This window comes from Delphinus delphis, chromosome 4 (genome assembly GCF_949987515.2).
Source record: "Delphinus delphis chromosome 4, mDelDel1.2, whole genome shotgun sequence".
NCBI lineage: Eukaryota > Metazoa > Chordata > Mammalia > Artiodactyla > Delphinidae > Delphinus > Delphinus delphis.
This window is the reverse complement of record NC_082686.1, coordinates 129,609,550-129,622,169: the sequence shown is the minus strand read 5'-3', so window position 1 is coordinate 129,622,169 and position 12,620 is coordinate 129,609,550. Positions and strand designations below refer to the sequence as shown.

Genomic DNA, 12,620 nt, shown 5'->3' with positions numbered 1-12,620 from the left:
CCCTAACATGGTTCCTCAGTGTTCTCTCTCCTGAACTGGGCTCTCGTCACATGAAGAACATTCTAGTTCTCCAAATTCTATAAACACATTCCTGTCTTTGGGAACGTGTTTATAGAATGTGGAGAATTCAACAGCTACTCTTGCATCAGGCGTCAGCTTCAACATTACTATGTTCTTCCCTCTTATGTCACTCATCATCCTTTACTGTAATTCTTATTTAATGTCTGCCTTCCCCTTTACACAGCACATTCCACAAGGGCAGTAACCACCGATGTCTTATTCATCCCCATATTTTCAGGGGCTGGCATTGTCCCTGGCACTGTAGTGGATACTCAGTAAATACTTCTCGAATTCAGACACCAAAAGAAAATGAGATAGCTAAAGGCCCTTAAGACAAGACTGTCTGAAACAGTAAAAATACCAGTTTCATTTGAGTACAGCAAACATTGCTTTGTTTTTCGACTACCCAAAGAATGGTGTGCAAATGGCTATGAGAATCTACCAGTTTTCAGCATCAAACTCAGACATGTTCTCTTCAGAGAGATCTGAATGGGTGATCCCATTACTGTGTAATGAGCCTCTCAACACTTACCTTGCTTACTTCCTTTAAGGCCCTTTTGCAGACTTCATACCTTGAAGAGTCCTTAGGTGTCTTTTGACAGATAGTCTGCAATCAAGTAAAAGAAGAACAAAATCAACTGATTTATTTTACTAAGTAAAACAAAACCAACGTCCAGTCATAGAGTCTTACTTGTAGCAAACTTAACAACGCTGAACACAATACTATGGATGAGTCTGAAGATGACATTAAAATCCGATTACAAAACTAGGAGATAGTCTTTAAAAGCACAGGGTCCATGTTAATCCAGAGGATAGTTAAATAAGAGGACAGACTTCAGAGGTGGGTGAACCTGGTTTCAAATTCCAGATCTGCTCCTGACTAGCTACTTGACCTTGGGCAAGTCACCTACCCTGACTCTATAAACCTCAGTTTCCTCATCTGTAAAATTGGGATAATGCAATTACATCACAAGGTTGTTATAAAAGTTAAATGATAATGCATGTAAAGTTTTTATGAACACCTGGCATACAGTAGGCTCTCAATGAAAGACAAAATTAATGATCACCATCATTATTATTAGAGCTTATTATATTTGCAGATGATATAATGTGAATAAAACGATCAAAAAAACGGCTGCTGGATTTCCCCTTGATATGTTTACACTGCTATTTTTGCGATGGTAAAATCCAGTTCAAAGAAGGTCAACTGAAGGTATACTGAATTATGTAAAACTTTTGAAACTATACCCATTCAAAGCCAACAGAACCATTTCAACTGTTAAAAATGTTCACCTCGATTAACAAGCTTAACTAAATCTCCAAATGAAGTAACATTGAAGAGACCATGTTTTAGGTACATTTAAATTCTGCCCAGATGGCCAGGTTCTCACACATGGGAAACAGATTAGGGCAACAGGCATCCAGCAGAGGTGGAAGATACTAGGAACTAGCAAACCACTGGTACCTTAAATGCAGACGAACACCAAGTCTATACATCCAAAAGTCAGGGGTCAGGATTGTTACATGTGATATGTGAGAAGCGTAGAGTGTACCATCGATGGATTTATATTAATGGTTCTCAAAACTTTTTGACTATGACCCACTGCAAGAAATACTTTTACACTGCAACCAGTAGACATGCACACAAAAATGAAACAAGTTTTTTATGAAATAATATTTAACCACATTATGAACGATGTATATAGCATATACCACATGTTCTATTCTATATTCATTTTTTTAAAACACTGCTCGTGATTCAAAAATCAATTTCATGACCCACTAATGGGTACAAAAGCAGTTTGAAAAATACTAGTCTTTGTCTCTGGGAGCAGGCATCCTGAGTCCATAGTTTCTTTCCACACTTCAATTATTTTAGGAAAAATTTTGCACACTGAATTTTCTAGGGAGAATGACTACAGCTTCACTCACAATCTCAAAACGGTCTCTGACCCCAAAAAGTTTAGAGCCTACTGGGCAATCATGGCATAAACCTCCAACATGGTATCTACAACATGTATATTAGATTTTGTGAGTCCCAATCTATCTAAGCAATTTCCTCAGAATCACAAAGGGAGAGAATATTTAAAAAGGCTGAGATCACAGAATATACAGAATCTAAGGAAACTAGGCTAAAACGTACTTTCAGAAGAAGAAAAAGAAACAATCCTGAAAATTCATAACATTACTAGAAATGTTACATTTAGAAAACAACCATGTCTTGCTAAAAAATAGTAAAGTTTGAAAATTAATATTTTCCTATATGTGTCAAAGTTTCATTATTTCTATAAAAGTCTTATTAGGCACAGGAAATAAACCTTTTTAGAGCCAAAATTTAGTTTTGATAACCTGATTTCATTTTATTCTTAGACATGATAAATACTGATTTTTAAAAAATCAGAGCTAGATTCACAAAACTGCAAGTTTCCCAATATTTACAAGGAGAGAAGTTCATAAATCACAGGGAACGGACAAGGAAGGGTGTAAAGGGAGTAGACTGAGGTGGCTTTGGAGAGCAGCAGGTGCTGTGAATTCTGAAATGACAGCTGAGCCTTGCCCTCACCGTGCAGCAGAGCCAGCAAAGCGACCGTGATCGCACGCTTTCACTCGTTTCTAAACTTCAGTGCTTCTTCAGAATAGCTCTTAGAATTTATAATGGAATTGAGAAAATGGAATTTATTTTGTAATCTTACTCGACTGTAATTTTTTGCTTTATTTTTACCCTGTATTTTGACTTGTAAAACCAAGTATGTCAAAACTGACATTATATTAATATTATCCATTGTAAAGTAGAACTATGCCAAAATATTTTAATTTGATCAAAAAGATACTCTTTGAGTTACCATATGATCCAGCAATCCCACTCCTGGGCATATATCCAGAAAAGACAAAAACTCTTAATTCAAAAAGATACATGCATCCCAATATCCATAGCAGCACTATCTACAATAGCCAAGACATGGAAGCAACCCAAATGCCCATCAGCAGATGACTGGTTTAAGAAGGTGTGATACATAAAATGGAATATTACTCAGCCATAAAAAAGGATGAAATAATGCCATTTGCAGCAACAGGAATGGACCTAGAGATTATCATACTCAGTGAAGTAAGTCTGACAGAGAAAGATAAATATTACATGATATCACATATGTGGAATCTAAAAAATAATACAAATGAATCTATATACAAAACAAAGGACTCACAGACACAGAAAACAAACTTATAGTTACCAAAGGGGAAAGGAAGGCAGGAGAGGGATAAATTAGGAGTTGGGGTCAACAGATACATACTACTATATATTAAATAGATAAGCAACAAGGAGTTACTGTAAAACACAGTATATATCTTACAATAACCTATAATGGAAAATAATCTGAAAAAATATATATGTATAAAACTGAATCACTTTGCTGTACACCTGAAACTAACACAACATTGTAAATCAACTATACTTCAATTAAAAAAAAAAAAGAGAGAGACTCTTTGCCCCTCTAGCTGGATGGGAGTCATGTCGGGCCACCCCGTTCTCTCACGGATGCCCCTGCAGTTGCAGCCCAGCCAGTATGTAGCCTCCTGAGCTACCGTCTGGCTGTCCTCCCAGCTGTGTTTCCCACCAGGCAGTCTCAACTCTTCTCCCAGCCACATCTTACCACTATTCAAAATCACATACTTGTTTTCTTCATGAATGTTTCCTAAGATAAGACGGATGCCTGGACTTTCCTCACTCATCCTGAGCAATGCAAAATAGGGCAGGTTTATGCCCTGTGATTCTGTAGAGGACCTCCTTCCTGTGCGAAATGGAAGCACCTCAGCATCTTGGAATGTGACAGGGAAGGGATCTTAGTGGTCAACCAGAGGAAACTGAGGCCCAAAGAGATTAAGTGACTTGCCCAAGGTCACAGGCCTAGGGGATCAGCCGGAAAAGGAATCCGGGACTCCTGACTACAAGAAGTCAATATTCTTCCCATTTCAAAAAATGTTAAGAAAATGAGGGATAATCTAACTTCTTCAGAGTGACCCCACAAGCCTAAATTGAAGATAATTTCCAAAGATATTAGACACATGTGGGACTTTCCAACTGAACAGCACCTTCTCACTTAATTGGGGGATTTTATAGAAGGGATATAATTTAAGTGGGGTAAGAATAATTGTCTTAATCGGACTTGCAGCAGCACAGCTATCCACAGAGGAAAGAGACACCAGATCACATCTTACATCCATCAGCAGGGGAAGGCGGGTCACCCTCTGCATGGGGAGAATGAGAAAAGAGATCATGGGTAAGTTCCTACAGTCTTCGTGGGACTCGATTCGGGACAAAACTTCCTTAAACGATGGGTTGGTGGCTCTGAGGAAAAACAAAGAAAGACAAAACTTCAAAATACTTCCTCTTCAAGTTAAGAAGTAAAAATGTATAATAAAATATTGTGATACATTCATATATTATCAATGATTTTTAAATATAGAAACAACAAACACATAATTACATAGAGAGACATGCATGGCTTATCTGCCTTTTACTGTCAAGACTGAATATAAGATATAAATTTAAGGGAACAATATGAACAATAAGATGAAAATGTATGGGCTAGAAATTTTTAAAAGTAGAAAGTAAACTAATGAAGAAGCAATGGTATCATAATGGTGAATGTACACATTATAAATTAGTATACACACTAGAACTCATATCTGATAATCTATAAACATTCCATTTAAAAGATAACACATGTTTTAAGCCACTTCTCTAGCCCGAGATAATAATCTAAGAGAGAAATGTCAGACTGGATTTACTTACTAGGAGGCTTTTGGACTTTTTCAAAGCTTCTAAGACAGAAAACCTTCTGATCATGCCAGCCAGAATATTCCTCCTCTCCCACTGACGTTAGAACAGTGTTAATACTGCCAGAACATTTTTACAGAATTTAGCAAGATACATCGACAAAAAGGACCTCACGTGGAACCACCCTATAACTTTCAGGGAAGGCCAAGAGGGGATTCCAGGAAGAATGGAGCCTCCGAAAGGGCCCCAGCTTGCCAAATAAAAGATCTAGTATTCAGTAAAGACAGAAGTCAAACCGAGGTCTTCTGACTTTCAGTGGGTCCCTGACACTGTATCGCTCACTCTGTCACCTCACTTCACCCCAAAGGGAGCTCTGAGGAGTTCCAGGGTGACTTCTGAGGAGGGCGGGTGGGGTGGGGGGAGGCCAAGAAGCGGGGTAGTGGCAATTGGAACCTTTTTGAAAAAAATACACTTTGAAACTTGGATGGCTGGGTTCAAGGCTGCTAGAAATAAATTAGGAAATACCCAGAAGAACAAAGTAAAAGAAAGAACACAGAAAGGTTTTAATCTCATTTTCTTAAATTGAGGAGTTTTAGGTTTCCTGCTAGCTTGGAAAAGATTTTTAGGAAGTTTAAAAAAAAAAACAAATTCTAAACCAGTTGCATATTTAAATTACTTAGGCCCCAGGCCCCCCTCCACCCACCCACCCCCCCACCTCCAAAGATTCTGATGAAACAGTCTAGGATGCACCCTGGGCATTGTTTGTTGGTTCCCAGATTCCAAACGGCAACTGAAGTTGAAAGTCACAGCCTTAAATGTAAATTTACATCAACTGCAACAAAGTTTCTGAAAACACAGCTACTCATTTCCATGTGAAAGCTCCAATGATGGTATCACTGAGCAAATTTAAATAAAACCTTTATTTCTCAAGAATTGCATAAAGTACAGCAGTACCTATTCGCATTTTTTGAAATCCTGCAATACAAAGTGAAATTTAGCTCTAATTCCAGACTTTGCTTTCACACATGTAACTTGGATTTTCCAACAGTTACAGAGTAACCTTTACATCAGCAGTTCCCATGGGGGATGGAGGGGAATTTAGGGAAAGTGAGGGTTGTGATTCTCCATCCCCCACCCCTGCAAGGGATGTCAGGCAATGTCTGGAGATGTTTTTGTTTATCACCACTGGGGTGTGGTGGTGCTATCAGCATCTTGTGGGCAGGGGCCAGGGAGGCTGCTAAACATGCTACAATGTATAAGGCAGTTTCCACAACAATGACTAATCTAGGACGAAATGTCAGTAGTGCTTACAAACCCTGCTTTGTACTAATAGCCTCCTTTGACGTTGGCAGCTGTGGGTTTTCCACCCTGCCTGGACGAGATTTTAATGAGAATGTGGAGGGGGAAGGGGCATAATCAGCCTTTCTCACCAACTTGGGGGCTGTTTCTCTAAGCAGCCATGACCACAGGGTCTCACACATTGCATAGAAACTGACCTGGGTTCCATGCTGCCGTCATAAATGCCACAACGCACAGGAGGGGAGGAGAATGATGACAGCCAGTCAGCCCTCAAACTGAGTTTACAGCAATGTACAATTGCACTGTCAAATAGACAGCCCCTTGTGATAAACCCCCGACCCCGGCAAGAAAGCAATATAGACATTACTGAACCATTGCTGACTCTTTTAAGGATAAGAGATAGCATATATATCACAAAATGCTCAGTAACCTAAACAGACAAAGGGAAAAAGTATGGGGGGAAATTTAAAGTTTAATTCTTTTTTGTTTCATAGTTAAAGCCTTTAAGAACTTTTTTTTAAAAACTGCCTTCCTTCAGACCTTCCCCTGCTCTCCTTAACCCCTAACTACGCCGAGGGGGAAAATCAGCAATTCCTATAAACAACTGAATAGAGTTGTCATTTGAATGGAGGAAGATTAGGATACTTGAGAAAGCTCTGGCTCCTAGGCCCTAGTTCAACCTACTCAAAAACTCTATCTTGGCCTCAGGCTACTTAATGGTCAAATAACAGCTTAGAGAACAATCTTCTCACCATTTAGAATGATAATCACTGACCACCAACTCCGTGTCTCGCAGCAATTAAAAAAAAGAAGAAAGAAAGAAGGAAAATAGCAACAAGCTACAATTTCATAATTGATTTAGAGACAAAATTCTCTACAAACTGGATTTTTTTTAATCAAATGCCCTCACCCTAAAAGCAATCCTCTTAATCATTTCTCTCTGGGGCTTCCCTGGTGGTGCAGTGGTTGGGAGTCTGCCTGCTAGTGCAGGGGACACAGGTTCGAGCCCTGGTCTGGAAGGATCCCACATGCCGCGAGCAACTGGGCCCGTGCACCACAACTACTGAGCCTGCGTGCCTGGAGCCTGTGCTCCGCAACAAGAGAGGCCGCGATAGTGAGAGGCCCGCGCACCGCAATGAAGAGTGGCCCCCGCTCGCCGCAACTAGAGAAAGCCCTCGCACAGAAACGAAGACCCAACACAGAAAAAATGGATAAATAAATTAATTAAAAACTCCTAGCCCCAACATCAAAAAATAAAAATTTATAAAAAGAAAAAAAATTTCTCTCTGGAAAATAGACCATCAGGAGGCATTTCTAAATATAATTTAAGAGATCCATTAATTTCGATCTATGTGACCTAATTAAAATGAGATAATTAAAACTGTAACACTCAATATTGCTTACAACAATTTTTGTAGTGTCCGCTGTTGGTAGACTTCATTTGTGCAGTATTTCACATATGGGTCAAATGTGGATGCTGTGTGTTTTTCCACAATGTCACTTATGTCATCTATGAAAATATTATTCTGATGTCTTGCTTCCAACTCTGTAAAGAATCTGGAAAAAAAACAAAGAAAATCATTTACACTTTCTTCTGTGTGCTTTCATAGACAACAGATCATCCTCATGTAATACTATTATACGTACAGGATTTGAAAATATCAACAGTACACGGTACCAGAAAATACAAGAAAAAAACTATAAAAGAGTCTAAATTTAAATGTATCATATAAAGACCTTATTACTTCGTATGGTTGGCTTAAAACATTAATAATCCAGGGCATTTCTGTGCTTTCAGGTATATTTTAGAATGTACAGATTTCACTATTTTTCAAGAATTCCACAGATACTAGGAGGGGGACAGGGTTCATGCTTACATATTTTACTGTATTGAAAAGCATATGAGCAAAACACCTAAGTTAGTGCCTAAAAAATAGGTGTGACACAAACCTAGTTCTGTGTCCTTTCTCTCAAAATAAAAATAATCATATCATTTAAATCTAATATATGACATTTAAATGACTTCATATATGACTGAAGATTGCGATTTAGAGTTGCCAGTGTGTGTGCTGTGTGTACTTGCACACACATGTATTGTGTCTAGTCCAGTTAAAATTAAATTTCAGATAAACAATGAATAATTTTTTAATACAACCATGTGCAAATACTGCATAGGACATCTTGGATGTCTTGTATTTTTTTCTGGCAACCTTAGATTGCATCCAATTTTAACAGAACATCAACTCAGATATTTGAAACAGAGTATTCTTGCTGAAAATGTGGTCCAGTGACCAGCAACATTGGTATCATCTAACAGCTCATCAAAAATGACAGCTCACCAGAAATGCAGAATCTCGCCACCTACCTCCCCCAATCTGAACCTGCATTTTATCAAGATCGCCCGATGATGCGAATGCACACTAAAAACTGGGATCTTCCCTAGAGCACACTTCCTGAGCAAGTTCAGAGCGGCAGGAAAAGCTGGATAGAAATAACTATCACACAGGACTAGAGCATTTTCTTTAAAAGTGTGATGAAGGCGAAACCAACAATAATGTCTAATGTTGACTTCTGGAATAGTAGTACAAGGGAAGGTTAGTTTTCCATAAGCCCTTTAGCATTTAGTGCATCATTGCTCCTTACCAGTTTTCTGGGTGGACTCCATAATATAAAATTCAAGGCACATGGTGAATGAGACACCAGAGATTTATATGAGATGATTAATAGAAACACAGGCTAACATTTTCTCCCATTTATATCTCACTTCTTTTCAAAGAAAATCCTGGCACTCAAGTAAAAAAATTGAGGTCTTATTTTTATAAATGTACATGTACATTAAACTCATTTTAATGTAAATTGTATTAGCTTGTCATCATTATCTATTCTATTTTTAAAAGTCTCCATAGGAGCTTAAAAGACAAAGAAATGCATTTTAACTCCCTAGAAGAATAAATCTATTTATATTCTGGGTAAACATCTACATTTTAATTGCCTTTAAAAGGGACTTAGGGAAAATAATCAATATGGTTCCCAACTACATGGCCTCATCATCCAAACCCCTTGTTTAAAACAGCAGGAGGGGCTTCCCTGGTGGCGCAGTGGTTGAGAGTCCGCCTGCCTATGCAGGGGAGGCGGGTTTGTGCCCCGGTCTGGGAAGATCCCACATGCTGCGGAGCGGCTGGGCCCGTGAGCCATGGCCGCTGAGCCTGCGCGTCCGGAGCCTGTGCTCCGCAACGGGAGAGGCCACAACAGTGAGAGGCCCACGTACCGCAAAAAAAAAAAAAAAAAAAAACAGCAAGAGGAGCAACTGAAAGCACACTTTGCTGGACTATTTGGCTTTCCTCCCAATGGGATCAGGGTTCATACACACAGTTCCTAGACAGCAGGTCAGAAAAACACATCTACGTTTCAAAACTCAGTGACTTCATGTCACTTTGTCACTCTGAGTTTATTAAGATTCAAATAAAATGTCAAACCCTCTCCAAAAAGTTTCAGAATTTCAAAAACATCCAACTTCAAACCCTATACAAACAAAAACCATGTTTCTTAAAGAATATTTTCTATCTAGACTGGTCCTTGACTTCAAGAAATTTGTGATATATTAAGAAGGTAAGAATGATAAACATAAATGATATAGGAAGAAAAAATGCTTGTATATAACTAACTACATGTTGGAACATATATGCATAAGGGTGCTGGTGGCAGTAACTTTTTAAAAATTATATGAACTATATATTTTTCATTCTGGTAAAATATACATTTTAACCATTTTCAATGGCTTTAATTACATTCACAATACTGTGCAACCATCATCACTATTTCCAAAATACTTTCCTCACCCCAATCAGAAATGCTGTACCCATTAAGCAATAATCCCCCATTTCCCCCTCTCCCCAGCCCCTGATAACCTCTAATCTACTTTCTATCTCTATGAATCTGCCTATTTTAGATATTTCTGGAATCATAACAATATTTGTACTTTTTGTCTGGCTTATTTCACTTAGCATAATGTTTCCTAGGTTCATTCATGTTAAGGGATATACCAGAACTTTTTCCTCTTTACGACTGAATAATATTCCATTGTGGGTACATACCATAATTTGTTTATCTGTTCATCTGTTGATGAACACTTGGGTTGTCTCCACCTTTTGGATATTGTGAATAATGCTCCTGTTAACATTCCCATACAAGTATCTGTTTGAGTCACTGTTTTCAAATCTTTGGGATATATATCCACAGGTGGATTTTCAAGCTCTCTGACTCTGCCACTAATAGTATATATCAAGAAATGATAGTATAAAACCAAGAACCAATACAGAATAAGCTGAGTTACATGGCAAGGAAAGATTATTTCCTTACGTGAAGGTGGAGTAAGAAACGATCCTTTACCTCCTGACATTCAGAGTTGAGTGGCCCATGGGAGGCATGGAACCAATTAATTGCGATATAGGACTTATTAACAGAAACATACAGTGAAAAGCTCAGGGCAGGGCGTGAGGTGAGGAAAGGTGTGAGGAGTCATCAGGGATGAGGATGGCAATATGGGGAGAAGGGGGGCAGAGCACTGCAGGCAGGGACACAACGTGGGCGCAGGCGTGAATCTCGTTGGGAAAACTGTGAGGTTCAGCGAGGCGAGGTGTCGACCACAGGAGGAACAGGGGCAGAGAACGAGGGCTGCAAAGCAAGCGGGTCAGAGCTAGACTATAAAGGTTTCACTGTCTACTGAGGAACTTGGGCTTAATCTATGCTATGGATAAGGAGAACCTGCTGGATGGACATGCTGAAGCCATCCAATCAGACAGAGACAATTGAGACAGAAGTGGCGAGAGACAGACCATAAGCAGCCCAGTGAGATGCTAACCTGGGCAAGTGAAAATAAAGCCTTGGCAGTGGGAAATCAAAAAGGGAGGATACATTAGGGTAATAATTTGGTGGGAAAGTTAATAAAATAGAGAAACTCATTAGATGGAAAAGTCAAGGAAGACATTGTGGTTTCTAGTCAAAGTTTCTAGCTGGGCATCAAGGTGGGTCATGAAACTATTCAGGTAGACAGGGACTTAGGAGGAAGGGGGAGAAGCGAGAAGAAAAGAGTTTAACTTTCCCTGAAAATATGCATGTGTGAGAATTCAGAGCCACAGGAATTCTAGGTATTATGTAATCAGGACAAGTTCGTTTTTAGCTGGTTTTCATATAAATGCAAAATATTTGTAATTTCTTTTAGCTCCAAGTGTCGTTTAAGAAAATGTTCAAAGAAAATTGAAAAAATAAGAAACCATTCATAAGGTCATTATCATGTAAATCTAGGAAATAAATATCTTAGTGGCAAAGATCTCTTCCAATTTCTTGTCTTCAGCTAACTGTTACAGTCTGAGGAATGCAACTACATGACCAAAAACAACAGTAACTTGGCTTTTCCCAATGAAAAGGAAAATTCATTTATCACTCTAGAAGGTTTGCCAAAGTACAAGATTAAAAACAAAATACTAATGAAATATCTATGCTATTTATTTTAACATAATATAAACGAAGCCACCCATCTTTTATTTAGACACTGGCACAATTAAAACATAATTCAAAGCTTTCTATGTTAAATTATATCGGTTATTTTTCGCAAATTTGCATATTTTACTAAGTGAGCTGAGCTACAAACAGGCCAAGAAAGTATTACTAAAGAATGAGGTATTATTTCAATAACCAAGAAAGCCGGAGAGCCAAATGAAGCAAAGAGAAAAGCATTCTGGTTCCCTAGATGAAACTTGAATGAGTCTGTGAAGCAATTTGGCTTACTTGAAGGATAACTTTTTAACGGAAATCTACTTCAGCCCAGTGAATTTTTCTTTCTGGCACAATACCTTCATTATTTCCTCTTTGTAGCATTACCAAAATGATCATGTTTTACAACCAATCATGTTACACAACCTTTCTTTTTCTTTTCCCACCAAAATTCTAATGTCATCATCGCTAACGTCTAGATTTTGAGAAACCTCTGATGAACCGGGAAAGGCTTCCTGGAAGCACTGCCTCTTAACCAGAAACCCAGGTTAGCCCTATTTGACTGTTGACTCACCATCACCAGCATCCGGTGGCTCTGAATTCTCACAGATGCATATTTTCAGCTGTCTATTTGACACGTCCAAAGGAAAATTAAACTGCTTGCTTCTTGCTTCTTCTCCCTCCACCTAATCACATCCATACTTCACATGAGCACTGCAAATGACTGCAGCCTGCCCGGGTGAGCTCCTTGGCTATGCAGAGAAAGGTCAGACCACCAAGAAACACAAGGGCAGCCTCCCAGGAGGTGGGGACTTCAAGATGAGAACTACAGGGCCATGTTTGAGGAGCCTGCTCAAGGCCTGTAACCTCTCCTCTAATACTTCCTAAAGCTGCAGGGACCGGATACTCCTTAGGCTTTTTGTGGTTGCTTTACCAAGTGATGGTCTTAAATGTGGCACTCCATTTTCAGGGAAAAAACAAAGTCAACAGT

General features: G+C 38.9%; 1 protein-coding gene across 5 annotated transcripts in view; it reads right to left on the bottom strand.

The window, feature by feature from the left end:
- The window catches only part of ARHGEF26 (Rho guanine nucleotide exchange factor 26), a 168,789-nt gene that overhangs the window by 75,567 nt on the left and 80,602 nt on the right, over positions 1–12,620 (bottom strand). For all 5 annotated transcript variants that reach the window (XM_060011456.1, XM_060011455.1, XM_060011453.1 and 2 more), the window contains 3 exons: positions 7,541–7,693; positions 4,276–4,405; positions 593–667 (listed from right to left, as the gene is read on the bottom strand). In XM_060011456.1, the coding sequence (XP_059867439.1) occupies positions 593–667; positions 4,276–4,405; positions 7,541–7,693 (358 nt within the window). The remainder of the gene's footprint in view (positions 1–592; positions 668–4,275; positions 4,406–7,540; positions 7,694–12,620) is intronic.